We start from the raw sequence: 20,417 nt of genomic DNA, 5'->3' as shown, positions 1-20,417 counted from the left end.
CGTGGCCGAGAAGTGGTTGGAGAAGATGATTGACATTTTCGCTGCTTTGCACTATATGGAGGAGAGACAGGTGACATTTGCTGTCTTCCAGTTGGAGGGAGCATCCCGTTCTTGGTGGAATGTGATCAGAATGAAGTGGGAGAGAGAGTAAACACCGTGGACATGGGTAAATTTCATGAGGGAATTCAATGCTAAGTATTTTCCGCCTCTAATTCAGAAGAAAAAGGAGGATGAGTTTATTCAACTTTGTCAGGGAGCTCAAACTGTAGCGGAATATGAGAGCCACTTCACTAGATTATCTAAATTCGCTCCCGAACTTATTGTGACTGAGCAGAGGCGAATAAGGTGGTTTGTTCAGGGGCTGAATGTAGAGATTCAAAAGGACCTAGAGGTAGCCCAGATTAACACATTTGGCAATGCTGTGGAGAAAGTCCTGCGAGTTGAAAATGCGAGATTACAAGTTAGAAATTTTCAAGCAAAGAAAAGCACTATTCCTGAAAATAGCTTAGGGAAAGGGGATAAGAGCACACCTCTTAAGCTTGGAAGGGGTACTGGAGGAGTACGACTACCGGGGATGTCAAGAGGTGCCCCATAGGGATGTTCGGCCTCTGCTTCCCGTGGTCCGTGCGGGTATTGTGGGAAACCGAATCACACCGAGGACATTTGCTGGAAGAAAGCGAGGAAATGCCTACGTTGTAGGATTGCAGATCAACAGATCGCTAATTGCCCAGTCCTACCTAGAGAAGGGAGTGAGAACCGACAGTCAACCAAGACCAACCCTGGACAGTCGAAAGTGGAAGGGATTGGAAGGAAGGTGCCGGCTCGAGTGTATTCCCTAAAGCAACATTAGGTCCCTAACCCGTCTGAGAATGAAGAAGGTACGATCCCTGACTCGTCTGATAGATTCTGTTGCTAAGAAAATATCGATAACGAAATTCTTTTAAGGAGGGGAGTATGTGACACCTCGGATTTTTGTGTAAGAGGAAAGAGTGTGACGACTGAAAAATTCGCTCATATTTTCTTAAAATACCCTTTTATTTTGATTAAATTACTTTATAATAGCTTTACTACTCATTTACCTCCCCAGTGGTTGGAATAAAGAATAGAATTAAGTGTTTTTCCTTTACTTTCATCGTTCGTGTAAACTAGGGTTTTTTACGTCCTTCAGTAGTGTGATTATTCGGTACGGAGTGTGTACTAAATTTGGTGGTTAAGAGTGAGTTTTAGATAAGAAAAAAATATGTGATTAGAAGTAATAATAATAAGTTAGTAAATGGTAAGTAAAAACCCTAGTACGTGCGAGTTAAGGAAAAATGTTGTGAACCGACGGGTACCGTTTGTTACTGAGTAAACACACCACTTGACCACCACTTTATTAACTTAATTTCATTCTCATTAGTGTAAAACTATCTGACCTAATTACCCTAGAGAGAGAGAGCCGAAATTTTTGACTAAAAGGAAAGGAAAAAGAAGAAAAATTGAAGACGAAATCTTGTGGTGACACTTGGAAGTCATCCAACCATCTTTGACCAACTCAAGTCTTAGCTTCTTATCTTTTCTTGGAGCTCCATTTCTGCCTCATTTCATTCATTGTGGCCGAGACTTGAGGGAGAAAAACAAGAGTGAAAAACCACTTCATGCAATCTTGATTTCTAGCTTAGTTGAGTGAAAACTGAAAATCTAAACCGATTAACCTCTTATTTGGGAACTTGGGAAGCTTGGTGTGCTAAAGGTTTGGAAGGAAAGGTTGAGGTTTCTCTTGCAAACATCTTTGGCAAGGTATTAAGGCTGTTTTTCCTTTTTCTTTCCCTTAATCTTGTTTAAGTTTGTATAGCAACTTATACTCTTGGCTAATGATGGTTATTTAAGTAGTTTTGATGGTTATGGTTGATTTTTGAGTTAGGGTTTGAGTTGTTCAGTTATATTTCTTGTTGTTTAGATAGCATATGATGTTTATAAGCTTGGATAGGGAGTTGGGATGGTGGTTCAAGACATGAATGAGAATGTAAACCTTGAATTCATCAAATTTCCAGCTTTAAGAGTAAACTGCCCTACTTCTGACCAGCTTCATTCGTCCAAGTTAGAGGCTCAATCAGGCTTAGGTCAAAACAAGAAAGTTGTAGAAAATGATGTCATATAGCTTCCTGTAAAATTTCTATTCAATCGGAGTACTGTAGCATGTGAAATGACTGAAATACCACTGACTGCCAAATGTTCTTTTCCACGGGCAGTTTTGAGATTTCACATGTTTGCTTCGTTTTTCACTTTGATTCGTATCAAATCAGCATTTGGCCGAAACACAAAAGTTTTATCCCGATGTTTCAGTTTTCCAACGCATCTGAAAACGCCTCAATGGGAATTTTTTAGTTTGAGTTATTGCCATTTAAATCCAGTGCTGATAACCAGACTGACAATGAAATTCTGGTTCTGTAATCTGCAAATTCGATCTGGATCAACTATGAACTGGGTTGACTTGTCTTCATGAAAGTTGTAACCCTTTGTCTTAGCTTCGAAATGGTATAAAGTGTACACCAATCCGATAAACGTAGCTTCAGTTGTGACTGAAACGCCAATAGACGTCAAACCTGCTATTTAGCTTTTGTCCTTAAAACTTGGTTTCCGGTTGCATTCCTAGACTTGCCTTGCATTTGGATGAAATTGAGCTTAGTTGAATGGCTATTGTGTTGAGATTGCTTATGTTTGAATTTGGACTAAGTTGAGGAAAATAATGAAGCCATTTAAATAGCGAAATACAAAGGGCATGCTGTCCAAAATTTTAGGGCTACTTCATTCCTTCAAGTTTGGGTCGATTTGGTGATAAACTTGCTTAAGATGTTTGGTTAAACCTTTGTACTTTAATTTGAGTGTAAACTATTCGATTAGGAGGTGAACAACTTCATGATTTCACTTGTGTCATGGCTGCGAAAATTCTGATTTGAAAGGCAAATTTGTATCTTGTTACCTCTAAGTCTTAAAGCCTTAAAATCACTCGTGTCATGATTTCACTTGTTGCCTGCTTACCTTGTTATCTTGTTACCTTTAGCACCTCGTTGCGTACTATAGGCATACGACTCGTACTCAAGTCTCAATGGTTTTCCTTGGTTGTTCTAGGACGTACCGGTCATCAAAGGCATTCTTTGGAAGGAAACTTTTGAAGTTATCCTTGTTTGAACTGGTGAGTGTACCAGTCGCATGACTTATTGCTTAACTGTTTTACTTGTACCTACAATGTATGACTTGAATGACTGTAACACCTGCTTAATTCTAAACGAGACGAGAATGTACTTTATCACACTCGTCTCTCTTGCTTACTTGTCGAGTTACTATATATGCTTGAACCTGTTACTTGTGCCTGTTATACGCTTGAACTTGTTACTGGATGTGTATCCCATGACCTTCCTATTAAACCTGAGCTCAACCCCATGGGGAGTCAATGGAATCAAGCCAGCAACGGCTTGGTTGAGAAAAATTGACAAATCATGGGGACTGTTCCTGGAGAATCTTTGGGTATTGGAGACTCTGGATTCCCGGTATATTCAAGTATTGCCATTCTTGTTCATGTTTGGAATTCGGGCCCGACAAGGGGTATGTTTGGTGAACGGAATTTGGTGTAAGAGGGGTCTACGGACATATTTGTTTTAATAAATGTTGACGGAAGGTCAACGAGTTTGGATCAAGTACTGCAATAGGAATTTGGCGCTTGAGAGCCACCTGTATCCTTTCTAATTGAGATGTTTATTCATTTCCTTATTGGGCGTGTATATTTGATTGATTAAAAGCAAATCTCCATGATTCTTGATTGCTTGTATTTTTGGTACCTCATTGAGCGTAAACACACCCCTTCCCGTTACCTTTGTTTTCCTTACAAGGTTCAACGTGTTGGAAACCATGATTTTGAGGAAAAGAGTAGAGCTAGTGATAGACATCCCTTTTGATTATGCTCCTCTATACAGGAAAACCCTAATTGTACTTTGATCACTTGTGAATATTCCGACTTGTATTGCTAGTTAAACTTTTGAACCTTTAATTGTATATATCTTAAAGTGTTTAACCATGTAAATTAAGTGTACTTGTTTGAGATAGTACCTCTATTTGGCTGTGGTGAACACTTCTGGTATCCATTGGGGATTTCGGACGAGCGTGAAGTTTGAACGAGGAGAGAAAAAATTTGACGGGAAAACTGTTCACGGAATCCGGTCGGATACCCGGCCAAGTTTTGGCCGGATTGTGACGTGGCCACAGCTTTTCATTTTAATTTTTGTTTTCTTTCTTCGTTCTTTGTTTCGTTGAAGCGTTTGATTGTGGCACTATCCTTCAGAATGATTTGGACCTCATGTGTTCGGCTTAGTAGTCCTGGCGAGAGTTGGGCAGGCGGTCCGCCGAACCCTCTGGTTCGCCGTAGGGGGTGGTTGGGCTATCACAGATGGTATCAGAACTGCTTTGTGTGGTCTCTACGTTGAGTGAGCTTGGAGCCAAATGGTGTTATGGTCTCGATCTTGTGAACGTGTGTAAAGGACTAAGTGCTTTTTGTCGCGCCCCATTTTTTGATAAAATAAATAAATGGTTTAAAAATGTATTTTTTTATTCAATTTGTGATTTGGAAAATGAATTGTGATTTAAAAGAAAAATGGGTCTAAATGGGGGTTTGAGAATGCGACGATTTGACCCAAAATTATAGTTTAAAAAGGGTTTTTTGAAATAAAAAATCGGAGTCGCCACTTGGTAATGAGTTAAGGTGTACCAAGTCACCTAAAAATGAATTTTTAAAGAAAAATAGGAAAAAGTAGTAAGAAACCCCTTTTAAACGACTCCTAGTCCACGTAAACCAACGAAAAAGGTTCGGGAGTCACATTTGACGAAGGGGAAGGCAAGGATAAAATCCAAGGCACCCCTTCGACCTAGCCAAGGCTAGTTGCTTGATTTAATCAAAGATTTTCTTGTTTTAATCAAAGAATTTATTACATTTGGATGTACTACATGAATGCAAACCCTAGACCTAGGGGTATTGGGGGAAATTTCTCTTCAAAGGTTGAGTGGTGCCAATCACATTAATTGTGAAGCCCAATGACGATCCTTTGAAGAAGTCACGAATAATGCGAGTGGGATGCAAATGAATGGAATGCATGTATGCAATGTGAGGACATGAGTTTTGAAAAAGTAATAAAAAAACAATAAATATGTAAAGGAAAATGTGCACGTGAGTGGGCAAGGTACGGTATGTGAAATAATAATATGAAGTGCATGTGTGCAAGTGATGATAAAAGTGTTCGTGTGCAAGTGAAGAAACATAAAGGTGCACGTGTGCAAAATGGAACAAAAGTGTTCGTGTGCAAGTGAAGGGATAAAAGGTGTATGTGTGCAAATGGAATGAAAAGTGAAAGTGTAATGATAGAGTGGATTTAGAATGCATGAGCCTAGGGAACGCATGCATATTGGGTACGGGGAGACCTAAATCGTGACTCAATTTACCCTTTTATAGAGGGAATACAAGCGTGCTAAGGCTTAGAAAAAGCCACACTCGTCTATATCCCATATTTAAGGGGACTCTCAAGCAAATGAACCCTATAACTAGCATGAAATGCAAAAATCCTAAAATGGAGGGAAAAGGGGGTCGAGGGGCATGCAAAATGATAAAACTAAAAGAATGCATGACATGTAATGAACATGCAAACATGTACTAACGAGGGGAAATCCCTAAGGGTCTAGCGTTGGACTAGCCCATTCTATGAATTCCGACTAGCGTTGGACTAGTGGAAACGTACATTCGTCCATCACATTCATTCATGACCATGGAAAGCGAGTAGACATGCCAAACACTTATAAACACATAGCACATAACACTTAGCATGCTCAACTAGATGCAAGAACCTAATTAAAGCAAGTAACACATAACACATAGGCAATTAAAGCCCTAACTATTACATTTGCTAGCTAGGCACACGTCTTCGATAGGTCTTCATTGAATGCTCCTCCAAGCCCTATCTATTACAAGCCAAGAGGTGTACACATACCCCATAAAGAAGAACTTAAATAAAAGCAAAAGTAAATGAAATGAAAGAACTAAAGAAAGGCAATGAAAGCAAATAGTCATGTAATTTCCACGTAACACGTTGGATCATATAGAAGAGATACAAAAAGGGATGAAAGAAAATATACCGCCCCCTTTGAATGGTGACCAAATGAAAGAAAAATGGCTTCAAAACAATAAAAAGGTCAAGGTACCACTTTAATTGAGAAAAATTAAAAGAAAATGGAAACAACCGTCAAATTGAATCACTCGAAGCATTCCAAGGAAAGTAAACTACTCGTACTTAACCAATTAAGACAAACAAAAACCCAATTGGAAAAAAATTAAAGAGGTCTAAAGGGCCAATTTATTACTATTATAAACACTAAGGAACTAAAAAAACATAAAATAAAATTAAGAATCTAAGGTGAAACTTACCAAATCAAACTAGAAAATTCACAAAAAGGTAAACGAGGAGCAATTTACTAGTAGCTAAACAACCAAATGCCAAAGAATCCAAAAAAAAATCAAATTAACTACAAGTCTAGGAAAAAGAAATTATTAGACCCTTCAAATTCATTCTACAATCCCTTAAGTATCTACCCAAAACAAATCAAGATGTATTAAAGAGGAAATGGCATGTTAGGAGGACAAAATTAATTAAGTTTCCAATTAATTGGGCCATGGAAGCATTAGATGGAAGCCAAGGGGTTGGAGTGCGATTTTTGAAAGTCATTTTCATGCAAAAGCCATGCAATCACGTAGAAGAAACTTTCTCTGCAACAAATTTCATTTCCAGCCGTGGCTTCTTTCCATTCTACCATGCAAACACAATCCAACAAACAAAAAAAAACTTGTAAGGAGATCAAACATTCTTCCCCCTCTTCGGAACGCAAAAATCCAGAAAACAAGAATATTCAAATGCTAAAACAAAATCCAGCAACTTTGACTTGTTCTTCCTATTTCATGCTGCAAAAACTGAAAACTAGCAAGGTAGACAACTAAACCAGTTTTGGTGAATTGCTGCATTACCGAGTTGCTCAAATGCACTCCTAGCACAATTAAAAATTCAGCCAATCGATCCAAGCTTCAACATTAAATCAAAGACAAGCGTAACTCAATAGGCCAACAACTCCAAATACAAATTCTGGCAGCCTCTCATGCGAAGAAAAATGAAAAAAAAAACTTTCTTATAATCTGCTGCAAATTTGTAGCTTACTCTTTGTACAGACCATCCATGAGCTCAAATCAAAACATAATGAGGCAAATATCGCATGTTACCCACTAGTATATCCCAAGACATAAACCATTTAACATGCTCAAACAAGCAAAATATAGCTCGGTGACTGCTAAAAAAAACAAAGTGCAGCAGCAATTTCCAGCCGCAATCTTTCGCATTTTTATCATGCAAACAAATTCATCAACCCAGAAATTATTGACCCAATTTAAAACATGAAATTTTGGGTGCAAGATTAAGATGGCAAATCTGGTTTTGATCATCAACAAAGGAAGGAAATTCATTATCCATCAATAATAAAAGAAGCAAATCTGGCTTTGTGCACCTTCAGCCGCAGCTTTTCTTGCATTTCAACATACAAATGTGTTCACCATATATCAGAGTTTTAACTACCAATCACCAACTAAACTTGTAACTTGTAACAGCCCCACTTTCCCCTAAGGCGAACCAAAGGGGTTAGCGGACTGCCTGCCCAGCTCTCGCCAGGACTACGGTACAGTTTACGTCGATCTATAATGTTCCGGAACATACCATAGCATGCAAACAAGTCAAAATAGTCAAAATAAAAAAAAATGAAAATTTGCGCCGAAGATGAATAGTGCAGACCACGTCAGAATCCGGCCAGAATCTAGCCGGATTACCGGCCGGATTCTCGGCCGGATACAAGGCAGTGAGCAATCCAAAATTTTTCGAAAACCCTTCACAATCCGGCCAGTTTCTGGCCGGATTCCCGGCCGGATTCAGGCCAGAGCCTTTCCGCCAAAAATTTTTCTTCTGCCATTTGAAGGCCGAAGCGTTCCGAAGTTCATCCAAACATCAATTTAACATATACATATGGAAATCCGACATCGTCAAGCCAAAACGGCATACCAAAATAGCTATTTAGTTCATACATAAACAAGTAGCCATTTACACACCAAACATTGGTGAATCAAAACACTTAGGGTTTTCACCCTCAAGGAGCTAATCAAAATACATATACATGAGCTCAACTTGACATAACCGTTTCCAATTCCTGTAAGGAAAACAAATGGAACGGGATGAGCTAAAGCCCAGTGAGTTACTACCACAGAAGCAACTAAAAGCATAGAGCATAACCTTTCATTTCAAGTACACAATTAAGGAATGAAACACATCGATAAAAGGATACGGACGGCTCTCAAGAGCCCATTTCCACGCTTCCATTCTTGATCCAACCTCATTGACCCTCCGTCAATGTTGAAGAGTAACCAACCGTAGACTCCTCTTCTCTCCCATTCCTTCCACCAAACATCCCCCTACCGGGCCCGCACTCCAAACACTTGCACTGTGGTATTACTCGAGTATACCGGAATCAAGAGTCTCTCATACTACAAGATTCCTTATAACTTTACCCAAGGCTCATTAATTGTCACGACCAAACCCTTGTCGGCTCGATTCAATCAACTACCAATGGGGTTGAGCTCAATGATAACATTTGTAGTCGTTGGATACTTGTCCAATCGATACCAAGTCATGTATTTCATTTCATATAACAGTTCATATAACTTTCCAATGACTTTTCAATAACATGTGAAACAATAAGTGAGAGTGATAAAGTACACTCTCACATCAATCCTTTAACATACAACATCTCAAGTTCAAATATCAAAGCCATATAATAGCACACAAGTGAGTAGTACACTCACCAATCAATTAAGTGCTATTTCATGCACTTCCGTCAGGAGAATGTCGTGAACCACCGTCACGCCCTAGAACACGTAAACAAATGCAATGAGACTCGATAGCGAGTCACAAAACAATGCCAATCACAACCCCAATAGGGTCTTGCAAACATATATAAGCATCATAGGAAACCAGAAATTAGGAAAAGGGCTTTAACTTAGGCCTTGATAAGAAAACCGGTTTTGACGTCATAATGCGGTAATGGCACAACTCTCACTACATTTATCGGATGGGGGTGTAAGACCCACCGTTTCGAAGCTATGGGACAGGGCTACAACAATGTAGAAGGTCACTCAATCCAGTTCCTGACCCAACTAGGTCAAAAATGCCAAACACTAAACCAGAATCACCAAAACAGGTTTGCAAAACACAGAAAACTGTAATCGGTATATCTCAGTCCATACAAGTCCAAATGCCGAAATTCCAAAGGCATAAGTTAGCTAAGACATCCAGCTACATTTCATCAGAAGACACCAACTCCAAAATCCAAACCAATTCCAGTCAAAATGGCCAATTACTATCGCAGTTTTCGCATTCTGTCCAAAGCAGAACAGCTACAGTAATTTCGTCATAACTCATTCTACATTGATCCAAATGACCTGAAATTTTACAGGCATCTCCATCACATAAATACCTACAACTTTCATGTTTTGAACAAAGTCAAATTCGGCCTCTAACCCTATGATCAAAAACCGGACAGAATTGGAGAATTAAGAACCCTAACTTTCCATTTTCACACCAAATGCAAAATTGATTGCATTTAACCACATTTCACATCCACTAGAGCCATTATAGTCCATTGCCCATCATCACAAACAATCACACCATCATAATCCAATTAAACCAGAAAAATTCCCAATAAATTAAAAACTTCACCAAAACAAGCCAAATCAAGGGGTAAATCACATATTCCTTCACTCATGCCCCCATTAAGCACAAAATAAGCATTATTAGAGGTAGTAGGGTGTTTCAAGCTTCACTTACCAAGAACCAAGAGAGAGGAAGATGTTGGCCACCTTAGAGCTTCAAACAAAGTTCACCAAACAACTTACTATCACTAGAAGATAAGGTTTTATGGAGTAGAATCTAGTCTAAGCCTTTGTTCATGGAAGATTGAAGCTTATGGAAGCTTGAAAGTTAGGAAATTGTCTTCTTCTTTGAGAGAGAGAGAGCCGGCCATCAAGGGTGCAAAAATGGTGAATTTTGTGCAATTTTTTGAGATATTTAACCTTTGGTCAAAAAAGTCAAAATTGTGAATAGGAATTCTTAAAAGGCATCAAATGAGAAGGTGACACTTGTTACCTCCTTAAATGCATTCCTATCTTTCTTTTCTCTCTCACATCAATCACTTCACACTCTCTACTAATCTCTTAACACCCGATAAATTTTAAACAGTATCCGAAACTTAACCTTATTGGCCGAATTTTTCCAAACTTTTCGCACTAGTGGGTCCCACATCCACTATTTACTCTTAATTTTCTAAAAATTCTCCAATGCTAGGAAAATCATCTTAAAACTATAATTGCTCATAAAATCCACTAAGAAAATATTTCTAAGCCAGAAAATGCAGAAAACATGCAATTAAGGGGAAATAAACCCTAGGAAAATAATTAGGGTTTTACGGGTTCTCACACTCTCCCCCCCTTAAAAGAATTTCGTCCTCGAAATTTTCCTTCAAATTTAAAGTAACCAATGGCCTGTACCTTCTCCGTCTTCAGAGTCAGAAGAAACGAGGTTCTTCATTCCAGTCCCTTCTCCACTTGACGGTGCAGGGTCGGTATGGGTTGGTTGTTGAGTTCTTTTCTTTTTCCGCACTTAGTAATATACAGTCGAAAAGTCATCCCAGTACCAGCCCGTCTGGTCTCTCACGTCACTTACTATCCAAACTAGATGTCCATTGATCTCTTGTGCTCATTTTAGTCAGACAAAGCCTGTTCACGTTCCCAAAATACTAGGCTTGTTTCCAAAACACAGGGTTCAAATACCTAGTAGCTTGCATCACCTCAATTCTGGGGTACTCGGGCACGAGAATCCGAAATAAGATAGTTCACATCTCGAGCTGGCCAGTCCCAAGAGTAAACCATCTACAAATCAAAATTCCTGTCCGACATACTTATCTAGGGTCCTTAAATACCATGAGAAAGATTAAAGACCTATAACACTTCAAGGTTCATAGCTTATGCTCAAATGAGCACTTAAACATATTCATGAAATTAGGACCACAACACCACTTGGCCCAGTCTCACTTCGCGCAGAGACCACGCGACGTGGCTCTGATACCACTTGTAACAGCCCCACTTTCCCCTAAGGCGAACCAAAGGGGTTAGCGGACTGCCTGCCCAGCTCTCGCCAGGACTACGGTACAGTTTACGTCGATCTATAATGTTCCGGAACATACCATAGCATGCAAACAAGTCAAAATAGTCAAAATAAAAAAAAATGAAAATTTGCGCCGAAGATGAATAGTGCAGACCACGTCAGAATCCGGCCAGAATCTGGCCGGATTACCGGCCGGATTCTCGGCCGGATACAAGGCAGTGAGCAATCCAAAATTTTTCGAAAACCCTTCACAATCCGTCCAGTTTCTGGCCGGATTCCCGGCCGGATTCAGGCCAGAGCCTTTCCGCCAAAAATTTTTCTTCTGCCATTTGAAGGCCGAAGCGTTCCGAAGTTCATCCAAACATCAATTTAACATATACATATGGAAATCCGACATCGTCAAGCCAAAACGGCATACCAAAATAGCTATTTAGTTCATACATAAACAAGTAGCCATTTACACACCAAACATTGGTGAATCAAAACACTTAGGGTTTTCACCCTCAAGGAGCTAATCAAAATACATATACATGAGCTCAACTTGACATAACCGTTTCCAATTCCTGTAAGGAAAACAAATGGAACGGGATGAGCTAAAGCCCAGTGAGTTACTACCACAGAAGCAACTAAAAGCATAGAGCATAACCTTTCATTTCAAGTACACAATTAAGGAATGAAACACATCGATAAAAGGATACGGACGGCTCTCAAGAGCCCATTTCCACGCTTCCATTCTTGATCCAACCTCATTGACCCTCCGTCAATGTTGAAGAGTAACCAACCGTAGACTCCTCTTCTCTCCCATTCCTTCCACCAAACATCCCCCTACCGGGCCCGCACTCCAAACACTTGCACTGTGGTATTACTCGAGTATACCGGAATCAAGAGTCTCTCATACTACAAGATTCCTTATAACTTTACCCAAGGCTCATTAATTGTCACGACCAAACCCTTGTCGGCTCGATTCAATCAACTACCAATGGGGTTGAGCTCAATGATAACATTTGTAGTCGTTGGATACTTGTCCAATCGATACCAAGTCATGTATTTCATTTCATATAACAGTTCATATAACTTTCCAATGACTTTTCAATAACATGTGAAACAATAAGTGAGAGTGATAAAGTACACTCTCACATCAATCCTTTAACATACAACATCTCAAGTTCAAATATCAAAGCCATATAATAGCACACAAGTGAGTAGTACACTCACCAATCAATTAAGTGCTATTTCATGCACTTCCGTCAGGAGAATGTCGTGAACCACCGTCACGCCCTAGAACACGTAAACAAATGCAATGAGACTCGATAGCGAGTCACAAAACAATGCCAATCACAACCCCAATAGGGTCTTGCAAACATATATAAGCATCATAGGAAACCAGAAATTAGGAAAAGGGCTTTAACTTAGGCCTTGATAAGAAAACCGGTTTTGACGTCATAATGCGGTAATGGCACAACTCTCACTACATTTATCGGATGGGGGTGTAAGACCCACCGTTTCGAAGCTATGGGACAGGGCTACAACAATGTAGAAGGTCACTCAATCCAGTTCCTGACCCAACTAGGTCAAAAATGCCAAACACTAAACCAGAATCACCAAAACAGGTTTGCAAAACACAGAAAACTGTAATCGGTATATCTCAGTCCATACAAGTCCAAATGCCGAAATTCCAAAGGCATAAGTTAGCTAAGACATCCAGCTACATTTCATCAGAAGACACCAACTCCAAAATCCAAACCAATTCCAGTCAAAATGGCCAATTACTATCGCAGTTTTCGCATTCTGTCCAAAGCAGAACAGCTACAGTAATTTCGTCATAACTCATTCTACATTGATCCAAATGACCTGAAATTTTACAGGCATCTCCATCACATAAATACCTACAACTTTCATGTTTTGAACAAAGTCAAATTCGGCCTCTAACCCTATGATCAAAAACCGGACAGAATTGGAGAATTAAGAACCCTAACTTTCCATTTTCACACCAAATGCAAAATTGATTGCATTTAACCACATTTCACATCCACTAGAGCCATTATAGTCCATTGCCCATCATCACAAACAATCACACCATCATAATCCAATTAAACCAGAAAAATTCCCAATAAATTAAAAACTTCACCAAAACAAGCCAAATCAAGGGGTAAATCACATATTCCTTCACTCATGCCCCCATTAAGCACAAAATAAGCATTATTAGAGGTAGTAGGGTGTTTCAAGCTTCACTTACCAAGAACCAAGAGAGAGGAAGATGTTGGCCACCTTAGAGCTTCAAACAAAGTTCACCAAACAACTTACTATCACTAGAAGATAAGGTTTTATGGAGTAGAATCTAGTCTAAGCCTTTGTTCATGGAAGATTGAAGCTTATGGAAGCTTGAAAGTTAGGAAATTGTCTTCTTCTTTTAGAGAGAGAGAGCCGGCCATCAAGGGTGCAAAAATGGTGAATTTTGTGCAATTTTTTGAGATATTTAACCTTTGGTCAAAAAAGTCAAAATTGTGAATAGGAATTCTTAAAAGGCATCAAATGAGAAGGTGACACTTGTTACCTCCTTAAATGCATTCCTATCTTTCTTTTCTCTCTCACATCAATCACTTCACACTCTCTACTAATCTCTTAACACCCGATAAATTTTAAACAGTATCCGAAACTTAACCTTATTGGCCGAATTTTTCCAAACTTTTCGCACTAGTGGGTCCCACATCCACTATTTACTCTTAATTTTCTAAAAATTCTCCAATGCTAGGAAAATCATCTTAAAACTATAATTGCTCATAAAATCCACTAAGAAAATATTTCTAAGCCAGAAAATGCAGAAAACATGCAATTAAGGGGAAATAAACCCTAGGAAAATAATTAGGGTTTTACGGGTTCTCACACTCTCCCCCCCTTAAAAGAATTTCGTCCTCGAAATTTTCCTTCAAATTTAAAGTAACCAATGGCCTGTACCTTCTCCGTCTTCAGAGTCAGAAGAAACGAGGTTCTTCATTCCAGTCCCTTCTCCACTTGACGGTGCAGGGTCGGTATGGGTTGGTTGTTGAGTTCTTTTCTTTTTCCGCACTTAGTAATATACAGTCGAAAAGTCATCCCAGTACCAGCCCGTCTGGTCTCTCACGTCACTTACTATCCAAACTAGATGTCCATTGATCTCTTGTGCTCATTTTAGTCAGACAAAGCCTGTTCACGTTCCCAAAATACTAGGCTTGTTTCCAAAACACAGGGTTCAAATACCTAGTAGCTTGCATCACCTCAATTCTGGGGTACTCGGGCACGAGAATCCGAAATAAGATAGTTCACATCTCGAGCTGGCCAGTCCCAAGAGTAAACCATCTACAAATCAAAATTCCTGTCCGACATACTTATCTAGGGTCCTTAAATACCATGAGAAAGATTAAAGACCTATAACACTTCAAGGTTCATAGCTTATGCTCAAATGAGCACTTAAACATATTCATGAAATTAGGACCACAACACCACTTGGCCCAGTCTCACTTCGCGCAGAGACCACGCGACGTGGCTCTGATACCACTTGTAACAGCCCCACTTTCCCCTAAGGCGAACCAAAGGGGTTAGCGGACTGCCTGCCCAGCTCTCGCCAGGACTACGGTACAGTTTACGTCGATCTATAATGTTCCGGAACATACCATAGCATGCAAACAAGTCAAAATAGTCAAAATAAAAAAAAATGAAAATTTGCGCCGAAGATGAATAGTGCAGACCACGTCAGAATCCGGCCAGAATCTGGCCGGATTACCGGCCGGATTCTCGGCCGGATACAAGGCAGTGAGCAATCCAAAATTTTTCGAAAACCCTTCACAATCCGGCCAGTTTCTGGCCGGATTCCCGGCCGGATTCAGGCCAGAGCCTTTCCGCCAAAAATTTTTCTTCTGCCATTTGAAGGCCGAAGCGTTCCGAAGTTCATCCAAACATCAATTTAACATATACATATGGAAATCCGACATCGTCAAGCCAAAACGGCATACCAAAATAGCTATTTAGTTCATACATAAACAAGTAGCCATTTACACACCAAACATTGGTGAATCAAAACACTTAGGGTTTTCACCCTCAAGGAGCTAATCAAAATACATATACATGAGCTCAACTTGACATAACCGTTTCCAATTCCTGTAAGGAAAACAAATGGAACGGGATGAGCTAAAGCCCAGTGAGTTACTACCACAGAAGCAACTAAAAGCATAGAGCATAACCTTTCATTTCAAGTACACAATTAAGGAATGAAACACATCGATAAAAGGATACGGACGGCTCTCAAGAGCCCATTTCCACGCTTCCATTCTTGATCCAACCTCATTGACCCTCCGTCAATGTTGAAGAGTAACCAACCGTAGACTCCTCTTCTCTCCCATTCCTTCCACCAAACATCCCCCTACCGGGCCCGCACTCCAAACACTTGCACTGTGGTATTACTCGAGTATACCGGAATCAAGAGTCTCTCATACTACAAGATTCCTTATAACTTTACCCAAGGCTCATTAATTGTCACGACCAAACCCTTGTCGGCTCGATTCAATCAACTACCAATGGGGTTGAGCTCAATGATAACATTTGTAGTCGTTGGATACTTGTCCAATCGATACCAAGTCATGTATTTCATTTCATATAACAGTTCATATAACTTTCCAATGACTTTTCAATAACATGTGAAACAATAAGTGAGAGTGATAAAGTACACTCTCACATCAATCCTTTAACATACAACATCTCAAGTTCAAATATCAAAGCCATATAATAGCACACAAGTGAGTAGTACACTCACCAATCAATTAAGTGCTATTTCATGCACTTCCGTCAGGAGAATGTCGTGAACCACCGTCACGCCCTAGAACACGTAAACAAATGCAATGAGACTCGATAGCGAGTCACAAAACAATGCCAATCACAACCCCAATAGGGTCTTGCAAACATATATAAGCATCATAGGAAACCAGAAATTAGGAAAAGGGCTTTAACTTAGGCCTTGATAAGAAAACCGGTTTTGACGTCATAATGCGGTAATGGCACAACTCTCACTACATTTATCGGATGGGGGTGTAAGACCCACCGTTTCGAAGCTATGGGACAGGGCTACAACAATGTAGAAGGTCACTCAATCCAGTTCCTGACCCAACTAGGTCAAAAATGCCAAACACTAAACCAGAATCACCAAAACAGGTTTGCAAAACACAGAAAACTGTAATCGGTATATCTCAGTCCATACAAGTCCAAATGCCGAAATTCCAAAGGCATAAGTTAGCTAAGACATCCAGCTACATTTCATCAGAAGACACCAACTCCAAAATCCAAACCAATTCCAGTCAAAATGGCCAATTACTATCGCAGTTTTCGCATTCTGTCCAAAGCAGAACAGCTACAGTAATTTCGTCATAACTCATTCTACATTGATCCAAATGACCTGAAATTTTACAGGCATCTCCATCACATAAATACCTACAACTTTCATGTTTTGAACAAAGTCAAATTCGGCCTCTAACCCTATGATCAAAAACCGGACAGAATTGGAGAATTAAGAACCCTAACTTTCCATTTTCACACCAAATGCAAAATTGATTGCATTTAACCACATTTCACATCCACTAGAGCCATTATAGTCCATTGCCCATCATCACAAACAATCACACCATCATAATCCAATTAAACCAGAAAAATTCCCAATAAATTAAAAACTTCACCAAAACAAGCCAAATCAAGGGGTAAATCACATATTCCTTCACTCATGCCCCCATTAAGCACAAAATAAGCATTATTAGAGGTAGTAGGGTGTTTCAAGCTTCACTTACCAAGAACCAAGAGAGAGGAAGATGTTGGCCACCTTAGAGCTTCAAACAAAGTTCACCAAACAACTTACTATCACTAGAAGATAAGGTTTTATGGAGTAGAATCTAGTCTAAGCCTTTGTTCATGGAAGATTGAAGCTTATGGAAGCTTGAAAGTTAGGAAATTGTCTTCTTCTTTTAGAGAGAGAGAGCCGGCCATCAAGGGTGCAAAAATGGTGAATTTTGTGCAATTTTTTGAGATATTTAACCTTTGGTCAAAAAAGTCAAAATTGTGAATAGGAATTCTTAAAAGGCATCAAATGAGAAGGTGACACTTGTTACCTCCTTAAATGCATTCCTATCTTTCTTTTCTCTCTCACATCAATCACTTCACACTCTCTACTAATCTCTTAACACCCGATAAATTTTAAACAGTATCCGAAACTTAACCTTATTGGCCGAATTTTTCCAAACTTTTCGCACTAGTGGGTCCCACATCCACTATTTACTCTTAATTTTCTAAAAATTCTCCAATGCTAGGAAAATCATCTTAAAACTATAATTGCTCATAAAATCCACTAAGAAAATATTTCTAAGCCAGAAAATGCAGAAAACATGCAATTAAGGGGAAATAAACCCTAGGAAAATAATTAGGGTTTTACGGGTTCTCACACTCTCCCCCCCTTAAAAGAATTTCGTCCTCGAAATTTTCCTTCAAATTTAAAGTAACCAATGGCCTGTACCTTCTCCGTCTTCAGAGTCAGAAGAAACGAGGTTCTTCATTCCAGTCCCTTCTCCACTTGACGGTGCAGGGTCGGTATGGGTTGGTTGTTGAGTTCTTTTCTTTTTCCGCACTTAGTAATATACAGTCGAAAAGTCATCCCAGTACCAGCCCGTCTGGTCTCTCACGTCACTTACTATCCAAACTAGATGTCCATTGATCTCTTGTGCTCATTTTAGTCAGACAAAGCCTGTTCACGTTCCCAAAATACTAGGCTTGTTTCCAAAACACAGGGTTCAAATACCTAGTAGCTTGCATCACCTCAATTCTGGGGTACTCGGGCACGAGAATCCGAAATAAGATAGTTCACATCTCGAGCTGGCCAGTCCCAAGAGTAAACCATCTACAAATCAAAATTCCTGTCCGACATACTTATCTAGGGTCCTTAAATACCATGAGAAAGATTAAAGACCTATAACACTTCAAGGTTCATAGCTTATGCTCAAATGAGCACTTAAACATATTCATGAAATTAGGACCACAACACCACTTGGCCCAGTCTCACTTCGCGCAGAGACCACGCGACGTGGCTCTGATACCACTTGTAACAGCCCCACTTTCCCCTAAGGCGAACCAAAGGGGTTAGCGGACTGCCTGCCCAGCTCTCGCCAGGACTACGGTACAGTTTACGTCGATCTATAATGTTCCGGAACATACCATAGCATGCAAACAAGTCAAAATAGTCAAAATAAAAAAAAATGAAAATTTGCGCCGAAGATGAATAGTGCAGACCACGTCAGAATCCGGCCAGAATCTGGCCGGATTACCGGCCGGATTCTCGGCCGGATACAAGGCAGTGAGCAATCCAAAATTTTTCGAAAACCCTTCACAATCCGGCCAGTTTCTGGCCGGATTCCCGGCCGGATTCAGGCCAGAGCCTTTCCGCCAAAAATTTTTCTTCTGCCATTTGAAGGCCGAAGCGTTCCGAAGTTCATCCAAACATCAATTTAACATATACATATGGAAATCCGACATCGTCAAGCCAAAACGGCATACCAAAATAGCTATTTAGTTCATACATAAACAAGTAGCCATTTACACACCAAACATTGGTGAATCAAAACACTTAGGGTTTTCACCCTCAAGGAGCTAATCAAAATACATATACATGAGCTCAACTTGACATAACCGTTTCCAATTCCTGTAAGGAAAACAAATGGAACGGGATGAGCTAAAGCCCAGTGAGTTACTACCACAGAAGCAACTAAAAGCATAGAGCATAACCTTTCATTTCAAGTACACAATTAAGGAATGAAACACATCGATAAAAGGATACGGACGGCTCTCAAGAGCCCATTTCCACGCTTCCATTCTTGATCCAACCTCATTGACCCTCCGTCAATGTTGAAGAGTAACCAACCGTAGACTCCTCTTCTCTCCCATTCCTTCCACCAAACATCCCCCTACCGGGCCCGCACTCCAAACACTTGCACTGTGGTATTACTCGAGTATACCGGAATCAAGAGTCTCTCATACTACAAGATTCCTTATAACTTTACCCAAGGCTCATTAATTGTCACGACCAAACCCTTGTCGGCTCGATTCAATCAACTACCAATGGGGTTGAGCTCAATGATAACATTTGTAGTCGTTGGATACTTGTCCAATCGATACCAAGTCATGTATTTCATTTCATATAACAGTTCATATAACTTTCCAATGACTTTTCAATAACATGTGAAACAATAAGTGAGAGTGATAAAGTACACTCTCACATCAATCCTTTAACATACAACATCTCAAGTTCAAATATCAAAGCCATATAATAGCACACAAGTGAGTAGTACACTCACCAATCAATTAAGTGCTATTTCATGCACTTCCGTCAGGAGAATGTCGTGAACCACCGTCACGCCCTAGAACACGTAAACAAATGCAATGAGACTCGATAGCGAGTCACAAAACAATGCCAATCACAACCCCAATAGGGTCTTGCAAACATATATAAGCATCATAGGAAACCAGAAATTAGGAAAAGGGCTTTAACTTAGGCCTTGATAAGAAAACCGGTTTTGACGTCATAATGCGGTAATGGCACAACTCTCACTACATTTATCGGATGGGGGTGTAAGACCCACCGTTTCGAAGCTATGGGACAGGGCTACAACAATGTAGAAGGTCACTCAATCCAGTTCCTGACCCAACTAGGTCAAAAATGCCAAACACTAAACCAGAATCACCAAAACAGGTTTGCAAAACACAGAAAACTGTAATCGGTATATCTCAGTCCATACAAGTCCAAATGCCGAAATTCCAAAGGCATAAGTTAGCTAAGACATCCAGCTACATTTCATCAGAAGACACCAACTCCAAAATCCAAACCAATTCCAGTCAAAATGGCCAATTACTATCGCAGTTTTCGCATTCTGTCCAAAGCAGAACAGCTACAGTAATTTCGTCATAACTCATTCTACATTGATCCAAATGACCTGAAATTTTACAGGCATCTCCATCACATAAATACCTACAACTTTCATGTTTTGAACAAAGTCAAATTCGGCCTCTAACCCTATGATCAAAAACCGGACAGAATTGGAGAATTAAGAACCCTAACTTTCCATTTTCACACCAAATGCAAAATTGATT

The 20,417-nt window shown here is 39.8% G+C and overlaps 1 protein-coding gene across 1 annotated transcript in view; it reads right to left on the bottom strand.

Moving 5' to 3' along the window:
* Positions 1-648: 648 nt before the first annotated feature.
* LOC140016196 (uncharacterized) overlaps positions 649-20,417 on the bottom strand; it is a 73,702-nt gene continuing 53,933 nt past the window's right edge. The window contains exon 2 of the mRNA XM_072069649.1: positions 649-688. Coding sequence (XP_071925750.1) covers positions 649-688 — 40 coding nt within the window. The remainder of the gene's footprint in view (positions 689-20,417) is intronic.

The sequence above is a fragment of the Coffea arabica genome, chromosome 1e (assembly GCF_036785885.1).
Source record: "Coffea arabica cultivar ET-39 chromosome 1e, Coffea Arabica ET-39 HiFi, whole genome shotgun sequence".
Lineage (NCBI taxonomy): Eukaryota > Viridiplantae > Streptophyta > Magnoliopsida > Gentianales > Rubiaceae > Coffea > Coffea arabica.
The sequence above is the reverse complement of the archived record's forward strand: the minus strand, read 5'-3'. Positions and strand labels throughout refer to the sequence as shown.